The following is a 19,046-nucleotide window of genomic DNA, read 5'->3' as shown; positions in this document are numbered from 1 at the left end:
AATGATGGACTAGAAGAGATGGGCACATTTCCATTTATGCTGATGCAGTCAGCTGTTTACATCAGGTGAGAACCTGGCCCCTCTGTGAAAATCAGTGCACAGCATCAGGCACCAGGCAGATCCTTCATTGCTGTGTACATCATGTTTATTCGGCCCCATCCAACAGCGTAGAAATTCCCCAGTTTACTGGTGTTTCTCTTTGCCCTTACCACAACAGTGCGAATTAAAAGAAAAGACAGAAGGCAGTGAGGATCCAACATGCTCAAAATAAACTTGGGTTTACTTTGGATCTTATTATTATGAGTCTCTCTGTACGGAATATTTTAGGAGAACACGGCTCAAATTTATGCCTGGCACAATTCCATTCACTTCCTGAGAGACTAATTTAGCTTTTTTATTGTTTATGCTGTTTCAAACATTACACATAGGTATCAGCATAAGTCAGGAACAGAGACAAAATCATTGACTGCATTTACCTAGATCCTTATGTATGCCCTAATTGAATCACAAGCAAAAATGATTGCATGAACTGAATTTTTCCAAAATTGTTAGTCTGATTTCAAACCAGCATCGAGACGAGAAGCAAGCCCACATTATTCTGACCAAACAATATAGCTTGATAGCTCATCTCAGTGTCTAATGAAGTAACGTTTGCATAATGCATGAAGGCCAATTTAGGAAAATTGAAACTGCTTTGCCTTAAAGATGGCCAGATGTTTAGTGAGCATGTGATCAAGTGACAATTTCACCCAGAGAAATGAAGATCAAGAACAGGGCAGGTAAATAATACAGGAGGAAATTTTTCATTTCCATTTACAGTGGGAAAAACCAGCAACCGGTTTGGTGATCTCAATTCTTCAATCACCAAAAGCAGTAAAATTAAGTAACTGACATTATTAGACAGAAAGTTGTTTTATTACAGTACAGTGATCTCTATAAATTGAAAGAATAAGGTCATACCTTTCTACAGTTCACAATTTTGATTGCCTTGTAATTCAACCTCAGTCTACAGACCTTCTAGGTAACAAAAATATCATACTGTGCCCATGCTGTAAATACACCTTGGGGAAATATCCACCTACAATTTAAAAGCACAGAACTATCAGTCTGATATATGGAGTGTGTGTAAGTGGATGGCAGTTATTTCTTTGTCTCAGTTGCCTGACACACCTTACCAAATATGAATTATCCCTTGAGCCCACTAGCTACTGTTTTCAAAAATAATTCTGAGAGGCAAGGTCTGAAAACATGGGTAATTTATTCTTATTGGGTAGCCAATACAGATGAAAAAAAATATAAAAAATAATAATAATCACAAAATCTTGGGCACTCATGTCCTTTTTCTGATCCAAGAGGGACTTTACAAATTCAGACCTACTGAGAAAAATATGTTCTGGGTAGAAATAAGTTACATTAACCAATTGACAAAAAAAGATAAAGGTTAGTATTTACAACTAAGGTAGAAAAAGGTGCAACTGACAGGAGAGGTGAAAAGTATTTGCCACTTGTGGAGGTTAGCAGGAGCATAAGTTGTTCTGAGACATAAAACCAATGTCTCAGAACCACTGTCAAGCCTATGCTTTTCCATGTTCAATAGAATTATGAATTTTGTTTCAAAGCTTCTTCTTTTGAAGATATTAAGTAATCTTTCTAAAGGATAAGGACCAGGAGGTCTGAAATTGCATAGCTGTCTTATAAAGCGTTCTCAAAATAGTACCCACCATTTTTGTCTTTCCCCCTCTGTTGCAGTTCACTGTGACACATCACATTTGTTCTGTTTCTCCCATACGGTCTTCACAAGAACTTTTGGCTTCACAGACGAATATTAATACAGAAGAAGATTACGCAACAGCTTAATATTCACCAGGTCTATCTCAAACATAATGACATGTCTGCATGACCAAGTGTGACCTAACTCCTGAACTTGACATAAGTCTTCCTCAGGCTTATTAACCACAGTAGGCCTCAATGTGATTATTCCCTAATCTGGACAGTTCATTAATAATAGAGCACCTGGTGAGTGCTCACAGCCTTGATCATGAACAAAGGGGGTACGGCCCTAGAGCAGGTGACCATTCAAGTCCCTTATGGGGAACTAAATTACATTGGAGGTCAAGAGCAATATGATAAGAATTCTAAGTTTGACTACAAGCCAATCACTTTATCTTATAAACACAGCAGACAGAGAAAGCCTAATTTGAGAGCTAACAAGGAGAGCTCCTTGCTGAAGCAGCAAGCTGCATGGCAGTGATCTCCTCTTGGGCAGGGATGCCTCTCAAGGTTACTCCTTGAGGTCAAGAGATCCTTGCTGACTCCGCTTGTTGGTGAGGAAAACTTTAATTTTTAATGGTACCTGATTTACGTTAACATTTAGCAACTTGAATATGCAGTAGACTAATCACTATAACTCTTGTCATCACAATGAATTAATGATATCAGTCTCCTTACTATAATAAATGAAATCGCTGCTGTATCATTAAAACCAGTGTTGGATATCTCCTGTGGCACCAAGAGCTTCTCTGTTTTACCAAATTTACCTTCTTTATAAAAGCCAACCTGATATCCCTCCTTCAAATCTTGTTTTACTATACCTCAAATCAAAACAACCCTACTACTACAATATTGCTTTTATGACCAGAATTCCTATGGAAGAATGCTTAGCAGAAAGCACCAAGAATTCTACAGATTTCTTCTAAATTGCTAATCCCACCTAAATTGAGTGTGCACTATGTATGCAAGGAAAATATCAATGGAACAAAGGTTGATACAAGTATTTAAGTACCATCAAAATTTATGGTATCTAGTCACTGCACAAAAGAGGGACACCTTCCTACCTTTGTGAACATGGGCCTCAATTTCTCAAGCCACATGTATGAGAATTACAACAGATTACTGTTGCTATGTATTTAACACCTCCCAGGTAAAGGCACATAACTAAGTTCCTTAAGCACTTTTCAAAATCCCACTCTTCTTGCAAAATACACCAAACAACTCAGAGATAGCAAGATACAGTTTCCAAGTCTCCCAAGGAATATAATTTTCTAGATAAACTCACAGCACACACAGCTAGCCTTGTGGTAAGCACAGAAAGGGAGGTAGTAGTTTCTTCAGTTTAAGAATCTCACATCTTCTTCAAGGAAGAAACCTATGAAAACATATAAAGAACCTGGCAATTGTCACAAGTTTTGACCACATAAAAGTCTCTTCTCCAGATCATAAAAGTAATAAGTGAAGACTACAGTGATTTGTAAGGAGAAAAGTGTATGATGTTAACAAAAGCATGAAGGTATTGAGATACAAATATATCCCCAGAAGTCTGTAGACTTTTGTAACTGCAGAAATCTAGCTTTTTTATTATTATTATTATTCAGTTCTTTGTAGTCACTCAGCAGAAATACCTTGTCTGTACCAGAAAAGGCATTTCTGTAAGTACTGAAGAGTCAAAGGACACTGTGATCACAGAAAGCTTGGCAGGAAGTGAAATATAATTATCTGAACCTTATTTCTCAGCAATGAAACAATAAAGGAAATTATGTCCAATTAGATTGATGGCAAGTTCTCATGCAGAAAAAAATAAGAGTACATGGGTTCTTCTGGGCTTTATTCATCGTAAGAACTACAGGAAAAGAATCACAGAATGGCTGAGGCTGTCAGGGCCTTCTGGAGGCCACCAGGCCCCAGCCCTGCCCCAGCAGGGCCACCCAGCGCAGGCTGCCCAGGCCCATCTCCAGGTGGCTTTGGAAGGCCTCCAAGGAGGAAACCCCACAGCCTCTCTGAGCAGCCTGCGCCAGGGCTCCTCACCCGCACAGCACAGAAGTGCTGCCTGGTGCTCAGAGGGATCATCCTGTGGGCCAGTTTGTTGCCAGTTTGTTGCCCAGCAGGTTTTTTTTTTTTCCCCTTCCTTAACTCTGCTCTCCCAGAGGCACACCCAGAATTGCTCCCTGGCTCAGCTCTGGCCAGTGGCTGGAGCTTTTGGAGGCGGCTGGAGCTGGCTCTGCTCTGACCTGGAGCAGCTGCTGGGCTCTGCTCACAGAGGCCACCCCTGCAGCCCCCCACTACCAAATCCTTGCCTCATAAACCCAATACAACACCTTTTAGGATAACGCTAAGACCAAGCCATCTGTATTTAGTGTTCTGCTTGAACTCTGTAAGACAGAGCAGCAAAGAGAAGATCAGTCCATGACCAAAGACTTGTGACAGAAACATCTGTAACTATAATTCATCCAATAAGCAAACTGAATTTTCTGCCAATGTAGTAAATTCTAGCAACAAACATTTTACAACTACATATTACAACACATAAGCTGCATTACAGGAATATGAACATTGTGCTAGTCCTTCCCGTTTCACTTCACATAAGGGCAGCTTAAGGCCTTTATCCAAGTGTTTATCAGCTGCTACATATTTTAAAATAGGGCACTAGAGGAGAATGCAAGCAGAAACTAACAAAGTGATATGTAAAATATAAGTATAAATAAATAAATAAAATCCACGGTAATTTTTTTCCCTACGGGTTCCTCATTTCCACTCTTAAGTTTCACTTCTGAGACTATGTTCGCCTCTCACAAGTTTCATGGTGGTATGTGAGTAATAAATACACTCAAGTTTCAGCCTACAACTACTGCTACCTCCCAAAAAAATTTTCATAGCCAGGCACTGACTACCAGAGCTTGTATCAACAAGAATGAGTCTGTATGTGAGGTGAAGTTGATTTATCTGCAAAAATCCATGAAGCCTTGAAGTTTTCTATATTTCATACCTTTTTCTCTAGAGTAACCCAAGCTCTATGACAATATATGAACATGCTCAAGAAGTAAGAATAGTAACTTGACTGTAATCTAGCAAAATGCTTAAGCATACAATTAGTATCTTAGTCCTCCTAAATAAATAGTCTCACTCAAACTGAAACTTACAGAGCAAAAACGAGGCTTCTAAAATTTGAAAGGAAAAATAAAAACATCCTGAGGCATTCCATTATTTTAGAGATGATCTACACTCACCAGGTAGAAAACTCACCCCTCTAAAAAAAATAATTAATAAATCTCCCCCTAGACAAGTGCTTTACAAATAGATTCACAGACAGAGAGATATAGTTAGAAGATACATTTTATATCTAAATCAGAGAGATACAGATTTGAAGGGTGGACCATTCAGCAGATAAGGAATTGGCTGGATGGTTGCAACCAGAGAGTTGTGCTAAATGGCTCAGTGTCCAGGTGGAGGCAAGTGACGAGTGGTGTCCTTCAGGGGTCCATCTTGGTATCAGTGCTGTTTCATATCTTCATCAGTGACATAGACAATGGGATTGCGTACACCCTCAGCGAGTTTGCAGACAACAACAAGCTGAGTGATGCAGTTGATACAACAGAAAGTAGAGATGCTATTCAAAGGGACCTGGACAACTTAGAGAAGTGGGCCCAAGTAAACCTAATGAGGTTCATCAAATCCAGGTGCCAGGTGATGCACCTGGGTTAGGGCAATCCCAGACATGAGTACAGACTGGGAGAATTCATTGATACTTGATTTGAAGAGAAAGGACTTGGGGGTTCTGGTGGACAAAAAGCTCCACATGAGCCAGCAGTGTGTGCTTGCAGCCCAGAAGGCCAACTGCATCCTGGGTTGCATCAACAAAGAGGCCAGCAGGGTGAGGGAGGTGATTGTGCCCCTCTGCTCTGCCCTTGTGAGGCAGTACTTGAAGTACTGCAGCCAGGTGTGGGGTCCCTAGCACAAGTTAAAAAGCGTCCAGAGGAAGGCCACCAAGATGATTTAGTGGTTACTATTTGTGATAGGGGGCAGTTGGACCAGAGTTGGAGATTTTTTCCAACCTTAATGATTTTATGATCAGAGGGCTGGAGCACTGCCCCTGTGAAGACAGGCTGAAAAAGCTGGGGTTATTCAGCCTGGAGAAGAGGAGGACATTATTTCAGTACTTAAAGAGGGATTCTAGAAAAGATGGAGAGCAATTTTTTTACACAGGCAGACAATGACAGGACAAGGGGAAATGGTTTTAAACTAAAAAAAAAAAAAAAAAAAAAAAAAAAAAAAAAAAAAAAAAGGGAGATTTAGATTAGATGTTAGGAGAAAATTCTTCACTCTGGGGGTGGTGGGGCACTGGAACAGGTTGCCCAGAGAAGCTATAGCTGCCCCCCATGCCCCCCATCCCTGGAGGTGTTCAAGGCCAGTCTGGATGGTGCTTGGAGCAACCTGGACTAGTGGGAGGTGTCCCTGCCCATGGCAGGGGGGTTGGAAATAAATAGTCCTTAAGGTCCCTTCCAACCCAAACCATTCTGTGATTCTTTAAAAATTACACTCCAAGTTCACAATGAATACCAGTGTATTATGCCTGTGCTCAAATAGTGTTCTGCATGATCTTTGAAAAGCTAAAAAAGAAGCCTGTAAAGCAAATATTGGGGGCTTCACAGTGGGGTAGAAAACAGATGAAACGTGGGTTTAAATTCGCTTTAATTATGTTTCTATAGTTGTAGATGCTCCAATAATAGTTTTAATTATCACTAAATAGGAATACATGCTAAAATTATGCAAGAAATTCAGACTTAATCATAAACTCTGAAAATTATTTTAGACTAGTCTCCGCATCAAGACTATTCTTTTAATGCCTATCATGTCTAGTAGAGAAGCAAAATGAGCATGTGGCGACTTTGAAACTGAAGTTCAAAGAAGTCTATCAACACATTAGGGGGCAAAAGAGAGTAAAGATTGCCTTTATTCTACAATACTGAACAGAACAAAAGGCAGCATCCATAAAGATGTATGATATAGGTGAGAGCATGGACAGAAAAGAATGAAGTGATGAAACACACCAGAGAAACACTCTATGAATTACATTTTCAGATTACCTGAGAATAAAGAAATCAGCATATATCCAGCAGATAAGCAATTAATAGTTTTATGAACAGGTAAGTACAGTTTCTGAGCTTGTTTCTCATGGTGCTTCTTCAATATATTTCCTGTACAGCTGCAGTACAATGAGATTCTGGTTGCTAAAACCACAGAGGTATCAACATTTTCCTTCACCTCCAACTTGTGCTGCAGCCTCATGTTCCTGTATCTACTCAGTTAAAAAAGACTGTAGGTGTACACACACAGACACAGAAGCACACACTTTGATGCTACTGAGATTGAATAGTCTATGTAATCTCAGTGTGTTTATATTTCTGTTCAACAAAAATGCTCCTAGAGGACGTTTTTTTCCCCACCATTTACATCTGATTCCCACTTTGCATATTGACATCGTCTCTTTTCTTTTTCTGTTCTTCTATACACAAACCGTTTCTAGTTATCTATAAAAAAATAAAAAATAAAAAGCTGCGGGAAGCCACATTAGTATCTAAGTTTTATACAACAACTTAGAAACCACTTATGGTTGTTAACAAGAATCAGATTGTTGACAAGAACTGGAGCATGGATTTTAATATAAAATTATATGCTTCCTGGACACCATTTTGAATGGTGTAAAATAAAAAGACATTAAGGTATGAAAATGAAGTAATCTTCAATTCACATGCCTATTTTAAAATATAAAGTGTGGGGAAAAATAAAATCAAGATTTGAGATGAATTTACTTATTTTAAAAAGTCACTTAGAAGATCCCTAACAGCAGTAGAAATATGTTCATTATGATTACAGAAATAACAACACTTTTAAATGTCAAAAGGTTTAAGTAAATTATTGTGATAGATATGAATATTGCATCCCACAAGTCAGGGTCTCCAATAACATTATAACACGAAATGGCAAGTAGCAGATTTTTTTAACTCACTCTGTAAAGAGATAAAAAACAGAATAAAGGGATATAATATAAGCACGAGGAGATCTGAATTGGCTCTCAACATCCATGTGTCAATTACTTTAAAATCAACCAGATTTTGGTTCTTTTAAATCAGCCTAAACTTACATCCTTTTTTTTTTTTTTTTTTCGATAAAGGACAGATAACAGTGTATTTATATGATGAATGGCTTTTATCTTTTAAAAAAGCAAACCTAGAAATTTTAATGGGGTTAAAATCTCAGTGTTTTACATTTTAAAATCCTTGTCTATTAACAATCACCTCTGTCATTTCATAACATCATACCATGGCATCAAACACTGAAATAACCTTCTTCAAAGCTAGTGCCAGTGGAGACTACATCCTAGTTTATTATTCAGCTTGCTTTGACTTCTTTATCCTTATACAATGCCTATTTTTTGATAATTAATACTATCTTTTTCTTAGACTACGCCTCAGAGAAATCTTTCATGTCACAGGCGAAGGAAAAGTAACTACTGTAGATTCAGAAAATAAGTTTCTATTGTCATCATAAAGAGGTTATAACGATGAGTCTCTAATAGAAGAACACATACACTAACTTCCTACAATCACCTGGTTGGTTTTTTTTGTTTTGTTTTGTTTTTTTCTGGAGATCTTGAGATTCTAAAAAGATATTTTTGAAAGCAACCAGGGAGTGAATCACTGTTAAAGCCTTTAGGGAAAGCAACAAAAACCTGTCGTGTGGACTATGCCAACTTTGGCACAGAGAGCATTACCTTTGCCTTGATTGAAAGCCTTTTTAAAGCAATTCCTAACATTTCTTTTCCCTGTGGCACTTCCAACCTCATTCTAAGAGGATTTCTTTTTTCTCAGGGCCATAAGTATTCACATACAATTTATCCAAGGCTATCTTTGCTGTAGGCAAGGATCTGGCAGCTACTGTCTTTTCCATGACTGTTAAAGAAACAATGAGAAGTTAATATTCATACTCAAGTCAAATCATGATTACACAAAGTTACTGACACCTAAAAATGTCTGGTCTATGAAATTGGCTTGAACATTCGGTTGAACACCCACTGAATAGACAACTTTAAGAAAATAATTTTACTTTCAAGGTTTCACCCACAGGATGAAAAGTGCTGATCAAAACTGATAAGAAAATACACCTGCAGAGTTTGACCTCTAGAGAAACTCCCCATGATTTTCCCTCAGAAGTATTGCAGATTAAGAAAAATGTGATAGAGCTAAGGGCTAAGTTTGGAAGTACACAGCAGGGAAGTCCTCCTTGTACATGTTGATGATCTCACTCTTGAAACAGAGGAGATGGAAATCAATGCAATCATCTTTCTTTTTGCTCAATCAACTGCCATCTTGCTGAGTTACCTTGACAGAATAGCTCAACTTTTAATAACAATTTAGGGGAGAAAAGCTAAAAGTTCCTGTCCTGCTGAGAAATATAGAGGGAGGTCTATATGTAGTTTCTCTCTCTTTTTTTTTTTTTCTCCCTAGAATACTGATCTGAATTCTGTACACAATTCCTCTCTCTTTGAGAGCTCAGTTATACAGTCCCTTCCTTTCTCTTCTTCTGCTGCCCATAATTACCTGCTAATGTTTCTGTTCAGCTCTTTGTGTATTCATGTTCCAGTGTTTCACGGGCTATCTGAAACACTTATATAATTAATAAATAAATAAGTGAAAATAATTTTTGATTTTTTAATTTCAAAAGAAACGATTTGTGCTTTTTTTTTTTTTTTTTTCCCAGTAGAGCATCACAGAGCCACTGTTTGCTGTAGCCAAACAGTTGACATTGTAGTATAAGTAAGGGCAAGCGTAGCTCCCCAGAGTAGTTCTGCCACTGACGAGACCAGTCATCATACAGAACCATAATTTGTAGGTTTTTAAAGAGAATTTCCCGTATTTGTTGTAATTTTTAAACTACAAGCTCATTTCTGCTCTCTCATGTAAGTCCGGACAAACTCCAAAGTCAGAAAGCAGAAATGGAGCCTTTGGACAAAGGTTTGCTACATTTGTGTGCTTTATGTTAAGCTCCTACATCTATAATTAGGTTTGACAATAGAAGTAAACCTCAAAAGTGCTTAGCTAGTTCAGATTCAGTTTCAGTGGGACATACTGTCCACAAACATATATGAAACTCTGACCATTTATATGATCATCTATACATTTCTATTCAATATAAATACAGCTTTAAGCAGACTTGAGTTTTGAGACTTAAAACTTCAGGTACCTACATTTTATATTCTGACTTTTCATTCATCATTATTGTATTTACCTTCTTGTCCTTACAGACTATGCTATTTTTTTTCCATCTGTAAACAAAAAATATCCCTACACCATATTCTTATTGACCATCCCAATAAGAACATCCACTATCAAAGAGATACAGTGCACATTCCTTTAATTGACATTTTGTTGCATTTTTCCATCTTCGCACCGTAAGACACCTTAAACTCAAAGTTAAGGGATAAATAAACTAGTCATGTTTTGACTGTGACATAACCAGCTTCCAAGAACCACTAGTTGTTTTTATTAATATTTTTTCCATCTTCCCACCTGAAGAAGTTCCTATTAAATGCTGTCTTAAATAATATTTCAATTTATTTTCCATCACCATAGTATTTTATTTAGAAGGTAATTCAGTGAGGCAAAACAAGTAAATATCCTCTCTATAGTTCCTATTCTTTTTGAACAGAGTACCCATGTTAATGCAAGCCATAAACAGAACAAATCTTCCATTAAATCATTCCCTAGAGAACTCATTTTGGTACACAGTTGGGGAAGGGTAAGATAATTAACTATTTATGAGTTCAAGAAATGGAGCAGGTACACCCATTGCTTGGTATTCGGTGCTTCACGTAAAGAAATATGACCAATACATTTCAGAGTCTTTGAATATGTGCCCAAGTTGTTCCTAGCACATAATTTGTTCTGTCTTTACTTGTCAGATTTCCCATTGTCAGAGGCAGGAGGAGTCTTCCCCCAACCAGTGTTTAACACGTTGCAATACTTTGCATCCTCCTTTATACATAGACAATAACAAACACTTGGGCTAAATGACCAGCTTTCAAATTCAGAAGCATTTGTTCCAAAACCACAAGCCATACATACAGTACACTTATTAGATTCATATATCACCATAGTACCCACCAGCCTTTGAATGTCAACGTGAACACAAGAAAGACCCTGCTTTGATGAGTTAGTATAACATCTTCACTAATAAGTAAATTAAGACATTAACAAGTATTTTTCTTTTTCAGATTCTACTTTTCAGAATTGTAAGATAAAATCAACCTAGTTTACAATGGAAGTTATTGCACTGAATTCAAACCCACAGTCACATAAGTAGTCACAGCAACCTATACCTCTACAGCTAAACAAATATTCAGCTTGCTTTCTAACTCGTATGTTTTGTTGCAGAACTGAGGAACATCCTGGAAGTAAGAAGACCACAACAGCTGACCAACCATTACTATTCAATAGGTTCATTATTGTCACAGTATCACACAAACTATTTTACTATTTTACCTGCCTTTACACATGCAATACAGATATGGATAACTTCTTCAAAATTATACTGTAAGGCTAAAGATTGTTGATAACTCAGTGAAAGAAAAATAACCACTGAAAGGATGATGAATTTCAAACAAATATACTGATAATACATGGTATTATTCCATGTTATCAAGTTACTAACTCCATGTTATAAAATTCCATATATTCAACCAACTCTTGAAACAGCAATCAAGAATTTTCTTGACAGTAGATTTGTTTTATATTTATTTTTCCCTGACTGCTATTTTACCATTCAAAATCTACCTGCATTTTATGGGAGACAACACAGAACATGATACTGCTTGAAGGTTTGTTCTCCTCTTGAAGAGACATAAAAGAGTTATCTGAAAAAACAGAGCTACAGCTGAAAACAGAACTAAATCAGCAATCAAAACAACTTATGCCAGTGTTATTTATTATCTTTTTCAAAAGCTAGTATTGATGCCAAGACCAACAGTCCAGATAAAAATCTTTGTTAGCAAGTCGCTTACCATATTTATTGATGATACAGGACCAATGCTGTTGACATAAATATCAACATCAATAACTGTTGGTTTTACTGTGGAGAAAAAAAAAAAATCACTTAATATTATTTTGCAGCAAACATAAGTAATCACTTCAAACAGTTTCCTCCCCAATATCCATAAGGTTTATTCTTCAGATAAAATCAGGAGCTACTGAGAAATAAGGATTATGTATCTTTAAGGAAGACAAGGTTCTTTTCCTCCCCACCAATACAAATTGCCACAACTTACAGCACTTCATCATCATGATCCTCATTTATCTCAGCAGCAATTTGTTACAGAAAATTTTATTGATAAGTAGAGTAGCTCAAAGTCAAAACTTAAGTTGACTGACATGAAACTAAAAAAAATGCAATGTGTATCTTTTTTCCATTTCCTCAACATCCAGGTAGTTTAAAGGATGTTTCTTCCACACCAATATATATATATATATATATATATATTTTTATTATCATTATTATTTTTCAGATTTTCTCATCTCATCAGTCCTGATTTTATCCTTAGATTAAATAACTATAAAATCAATTTTACTAAACCTGAGCAACTTTCCTCCTTTCAATTTAGACTCATTCCCTTCAACTCACGTTGCCTTTGCACTCATTCATCTAAAGCATTTGAATTTGATTTGGTTTAGTTTATACTAGTTTCTCACAAGAACTTCCATGTTTTCAGACTTCCAGAGTTTAATTCAAAGACAACAGGTAGGCCAGATATCCTTTCTTTAGCTTAGGCATCTAGGATCTATCTTTCTTTCAGCATGTTCAGTGTCATCATACCTGCTGAACATTATTCAGATAGCTCTTCCAGGTAATGTAGTATAACTCTAAAATAATGCCACTCTTCCATAAAGAAGCATGGTTTTTACCTGTACTGTCTTCCTTCGGATTCTGCAGGATATACATTAACTTCTATGCTGAGATCTGAACTGGTGTATTACTTGTCTCAATAGTTAGTTACTTCAAAACCAAATAAACATATATCATGTTCTGACCTGCATGGCCATAATTGATACAAACCTGTCCCTAATAGGCCAACAGCCTCTGTTCTCCCAGAGGCACTTTCCCTTTTCCATGGTCTTTAAAAAATCTCCAGAGAGCAATACAAACCACTGAAGTTGAGGAACTAACACTTCTATCCAACTATGGTGAACTCTGGACTTTTTTGTACTAAACCTTAAACCACCTGGGCTTGCAGGTACATCAGCTAACCAAAACTCAAGAGAGCCTTCCTCAGGCAAGCTCCTGAGTGGAGAAGTAAGGAACAGTTAAAAACCACAGTTGCAAGGGAAGCTCAGGAGGGTAACAGCTAATCTGAAATTTAAGAAGCCACCCAACACAAAGCTGAAGACAGAAAAGAATCTCTGCATGCAAAAACAAATATTTTTTGCCCTATCCCCCAGATTTCAAACAATGAGATGCTGAGGAATTTTAAGAACTTGAAAAGTTACATGGTTCAGAAAAAAAATAGGCAAGGCAGGCTGTCTCATCATTTAAAACTTTGTAATGTACTTCTCTCCTCATGAAGACCAGATCTAATGTTGCAAAAAAGACATTAAGATGTGTACAGATAGTGGTCAAAGATGATAATCATTCTCTGTAATTCGTGAAGCACTGCACACTTCTTGAACTGTATGTGGTCAGAGCATCTGGGACCTCATTTAAGGTCATGGTTTCAAATTGTCTGCAGTAGTGGCTTATAAATTCAGATCTTCCCTTCAGCAAAAGAAAAACTGAACTCAGCTGAACAAGCACAACTGATTAATGCAACTCTAATTGTACCCAGCTAATAACTAAATAGGAGTCTAGCAGCTTCTGGTAATGAGACTCGCCTCAAAACGCAGTAATAAATGTCATTACGTAGAAATTGGTAATAGCAGGGAACTACAGCTAGCAAGATAACATACATGGAATAAAAGGCTTTGATCCAGATGGAAGGTCAACACCAAGGAGTTCTGGTAAACACTCGCTCTGAGCTTTTTCCTCTCTGCACTAGTGTGGCCTCACCTCAATTTCTGTGTGCAGGTTTGGGTGCCACAATACAAGAAGGGCACAGAACTATTACAGTGTCCAAAAGAAGACTACAAAGATAGTGAAGGTTCTGGAGAGCAAGACGTATGAGGAGCAGCCAAGGTCCCTTGGTTTGTTCAGCCCAGAGCAGAGCAGGCTGAGGGGAGGCCTCATGGTGGCCTGCAGCTCCCTCACGAGGGGAGCAGAGGGGCAGGCGCTGAGCTCTGCTCTCTGGGGACAGCGACAGGGCCCGAGGGAACGGCATGGAGCTGGGACAGGGGAGGATCAGGCTGGGGGTTAGGGAAAGGTTCTTCATCAAGAGGGTGGTTGGACACTGAAACAGGCTCCCCAGGAAAGTGGTCACAGCACCAAGCCTGCCAGAGTTCAAGAAGCATTTGGACAGCACTCTCAGATATAGGGTCTGATTTTGGAGTGGTGCTGTGTGGAGCAAGGAGCTGGGCTCAATCCTTGTGAGTCCCTTCCAACTCAGGATATTTTATGATTCTGTGATTCTATGAACATTAACAAGATTAGACTTAGTGATGCACATCAGCATGCAATTGGATCTTGGGAGGATCAGGGACAAAGTTCAGGACCAGAACACAGTGCTTAGAATCCATTTTTTTTTTAATCACTGCAGTTAAATATATAAATAGGTTATGAGATAATAATTTCTCCTGAATGTGCTGGGCCAAATTCCCTCCTGGTGAAAAAGAAATAAAAGTAAAAATAAAAATAAAAATAAAAATGAAGCATTGTTTTCATAGATGCTAAAGAGTATTTGGTCTTATGCACAGCAAAAGTCTAATCTTGAAGCAGAAGAAAACTAAACAGCAGCCATTTCTTATGTCAAACAAAGTCATCTTCTAGCTTCATAAAGTCCCAGAGAAATTAAAATTAAAATTAATAATAATAATAAAAATAATAATAAATCTATATAAGATACTATATTCCTACAACAGCCAAACAGACTGGAAGTTTCTTTGAGTGATATTTTGTTTTCCTAGGCAGAGGCATCAAATAGAATTGTATGGTAGGTATGTGTTCAGGTTTTGAAAGAAAAGGCAAAAAAGTAAATTTCTTGTTGCATGTGGTCTTTCATGGATATAAACATATACCTGGGAGAACCATCACGTATGAGTTTTAGAGTCCTTACACAAGATTTTAATTCAGAATACCAACTACGATGGGGCAAAGATTTTAAGATTACTTTATTCAAAATGCACTATGAAAAAGAAAATAACCAGGTCTGAAAGTTATCATGTCTTCTGTTTAAAAAGAACTCTTCCTCTACCAGTCTTCAAAAATAAACTGTGATGCATGGAAAGACAGAAATAATCACACTATCAATTGTTCCAAGGCCTGCTCTGTTTTTCTATGTACTACATACAGTTGTGAACACTCAGTTCAAGGACTGACTAGGCCCTGTGTGGAGATGATGAGCTGCAAGCAGATGGAACCTTTCTTGCACAGTCTCGTTGCTCAAGCAACAGAAGTGTTAGTACCTCACTAAAAGTGGCAGTGAGATTACAAATGGATCCTCAGCTTTAGGACTATTTTGATATCGGCAGCAACCCAAAATCATTCAAAAGAGCTGTCAGAAACCCAGAAAAATTACTGACAGAACCATGTATATATCACATACTGGACGTGGTGCTTAAGGACGTGGTTTAGTGGGTGACATTGGTACTAGCATGATGGTTGGACCATGTGATCTTGAAGGTCTTTTCCAACCTTAATGATTCTATGATTCTATACAGGAGAGCAACTAAAGGTTGTCGACAAATGTACCAACCTTCTCAAAGTTCTTTGATACAGTTTTTAATATATGGTGGTTAGGTTTCCCTGAAAGACAGTGTAAGCACATCCAAGTAACTAGTGTTATGCTGCTACACAGTGCTATCTAAGGTTAGCTAACTGTTTATCGCCATCATTACATCTTCAAACATGTTGGTTTTAATCGAGAAGGGGACTTATCAAGCCAATCAAAATATCTGCAAACAAAACTAGAGGTCACATGAATATTTAGCTAGTAGTCCCCATCTGATCCAAATGTCATGTCTTTGAGACAGATGAGTGTTTATATTCTGGTCAGTCTTGTGACTATCGCATTGCAAAAACATCCAAGTGAAATTTGTCTACAAACTTCAGACAGTTTAAGAGAAATCTAGACACAGGAGTTGTGAGTTCAGCACTGTCTGCAAAGCTCAGTAAAGAAGCCAGGTGAACACTTGGCCAGTAAGCCGAAAGCTAGGTCAGGTGTGTTCACACAACTACAAAATACAGAAACAATCGATTTTGTGTAGTCCTCTCTTAGATATACATTGGTGAAATAAACAGTGCCAGAACTTGAATCTCATTAAAATCCAAGTAGATTTTACTCCTGGACACATGGAAGCAGATCTAGTGTGTAAAAAACTGGGCAGGTAAATCAGAAAGATAATTTTAAAAGATTTGTGAGGAAATGAAAAAGGGTTTGTTGAATAAATTCACACATCTTTTAGTGAAAAAATCTTCAATAAGTTCCCAACATTTTAATGTGCTTATTTTGTATTTTAAATCATCCTGTCCTTTTAAAATCCTTCTATATTTTGGTGGATATCTGCTATTCAGAACTGACGCTTATTTCATGAATGAGACCGATTTTGCTTTCTTCCTACAGAAAGCTTCCTCCACATTTGAAGTCTGTCCAAATAGCATTTATGATTCTGCACAGATCATAAATATTTAGAATTATTTTTAAAAGTTTAATGTCTATAAATATTTTTATTGGAAAGCTCATTTAAGCATGAATAGAACTGTCTGGGCTCTCATAAATTTTAAAATAAAATTCATTTTTGTAGAGGTTTAACCTTTTTTACATTGCTCAAGCAACTCTCAAATCTAAATTGCGCTTATTTTAATCAATATACCGGTAGTAAAAATCTTATGGATCAATATACACTTATTTATAGAAGCAAAGCAATTAGCAGTAGATTTTTAGAAGGCACATAACCTGTTCATGAAATACGCAGACCCTAAACTCAAAGTTCCACAAGGCTCCTGATCAAAAAAGTTTTCTGAACACGAAAGATTAACAAGATTGGTCTTATGGTAATGAAATAGTCCTTGAAATTACCCTGCAATTATATTTTACATTATCTCATTTGCACATAAATTGCTATTTTTAAACTGCAGAAAAGCAGTAATAAATCTTTAGACAGTTATTGGTAACTGTAGTAGTTGTGATTATTGTGTTATTGTTTACTTTCCATTAGTGGTGATGACTATTAATATTTTCCTACATGACCTTACAGGTGACATCTAATTACTTTTTTGTTCCTGTAAAACAAACTGCTATTGCTAACAAGTCCCTTCTCAGAGAGAGTTGTAGTCAGCTAAAACTTCTGTATTTTAGGACAAATTACCACACTTGAAAAAAAAAAAAAAAAAAAAAAGGTTAATGGGTCAATGGGGTGGGGGGGAAATTAAGGAGCCATTTTTTCAGCACAGCAGAGAATGGGCTCGAACAAGTCCTTCACTTGCTACAGCCAAGTAAACTCTGACAAAACAGTCACCCCCATGATTTAAAAACAAACTACCGAAAGGGAACTGCAAATGAAAATCAGAATGAAGATTAAAAATTGTGTGTAGACTTGAAAGACAATGTGAATGAACGCAGTACCAGGATGAGAACAGAGTCTTTTGAACATGATAATATTCACGTGCTAGGTTCTGTTGCCTTTCTATCCAGGACTGAATGACAGCATACACATAAAAAGACTCCCTCCACCAACTATGAATCTTTTATCACTTTTATTCTACTTTCACTATCAGCATCAATCAGTCATTAGCACTTTCATCTTTCATTTATCTTTCCCCAATGCACAAGCTGTGATTTTTATGGTATTGTGGTGTTTGGCAATGAAAACTGTAGCCCTTACATGGTTAGGCTGGTTTTACTATGACTCCCTGAAGTTTCCATTATGGCTTTATTTATATTCATGGTGGGTAGTTCCTATGTGGTACCATAAGACCCAACAACAATTAAATTTGTTCCTGCAAAGTCTGGCAAGCTAGCAAACAAGGTCTGGATGAATAACACTAGTTACAGGAAAACTATACAATTGCAAAAGAGAACAACAATGTTTTCAAATAATATGTGCAGAAAATTCTCCTTCCTTAAAGATGACAGAAAAATCTTCTGCTTTGTGCTACAACCTTGAAGTGAGAAATGTAGCACTGTACATCTGCCAAATTTACAAATATCTGCCCAGAAAGCATCTTTGATAAAACCAAAAATAAAAAAACACCTGTAAATATATTTCTGCATTTTGAAGAGCCAGCATAGTCTAGGTAACCACAAAAATAAGGAGAGAGATAAAAGGGGACGTGTAATGGGTATCTCAGACTTTTCCTGACTTTTGCCTAACTTTTGATCTATGGCTTCCTGAAACTATATGCTGCTTTCCCTGCCTCAACTCTGATTCCTTAGGTGAATCTATGGAAAAGAAAAGAACTAGAAGCTGCTATATATAATTTTGGGTCTGACAGTTTAGCTAAAGAGTTTGGCAAATATTAATTGTTAACTAAACTTCCCTACCAACAATGCCTCTTAAGACTCGGTCTGAGTGTATATCAAGTCATTTCAACAAGTAATCACTGCCAGGAAACAAGACTCTGAATAAGTTATCTGAATAAATTAATTATTTACATTCACACAGATCATGTTTTAATCTAAGGGACCTTGCTGTTAAGTACTCAGTTAAAATGTCTCTTTCTCAAAAACAAACCCAGTATGTCTCTGTCAATCCAATAGACTACATGCAAGACTTAACTACTGCTAAGGTACAAGTGGCTCCTGAGAAATGAGACAAAAGAGCAGTCTTATCTGCAAAGAACTGTATTACTTGGGTTCCGTTATTAGATTAGTTTCAGAAAAACACAATGTTTGAATACTGAAATATTTCTATACGTTGAAACATTGTCAGCTTCAATTAAAATTTTGCTTTTCAGAATTGATTTAACCAGGTGTTCTAAAAAAAAAAAGGCAAACAAAAATGCTAAATAACAATAAGCCACATTCTTTTTTTCTATTTAAGCAGAAACATTACATTTGAAGGTTGCAGGGTCACTACATTAGAATAAAACTTCTCTAATTATCCTTCGAATATGTCCCGTAAGAGTTTTACCCAAGA

General features: G+C 37.1%; 1 protein-coding gene across 2 annotated transcripts in view; it reads right to left on the bottom strand.

Annotated features, from left to right (window-relative positions):
- Window positions 1–19,046, bottom strand: part of GABRG3 (gamma-aminobutyric acid type A receptor subunit gamma3) — a 342,220-nt gene that overhangs the window by 311,347 nt on the left and 11,827 nt on the right. For both annotated transcript variants that reach the window (XM_084538857.1, XM_084538858.1), the window contains one exon: window positions 11,831–11,898. In XM_084538857.1, coding sequence (XP_084394983.1) covers window positions 11,831–11,898 — 68 coding nt within the window. The remainder of the gene's footprint in view (window positions 1–11,830; window positions 11,899–19,046) is intronic.

The sequence above is a fragment of the Aythya ferina genome, assembly GCF_964211825.1.
Source record: "Aythya ferina genome assembly, chromosome: 1".
NCBI classification, from domain to species: Eukaryota; Metazoa; Chordata; class Aves; order Anseriformes; family Anatidae; genus Aythya; species Aythya ferina.
This window is presented reverse-complemented; position numbering and strand designations above follow the sequence as displayed.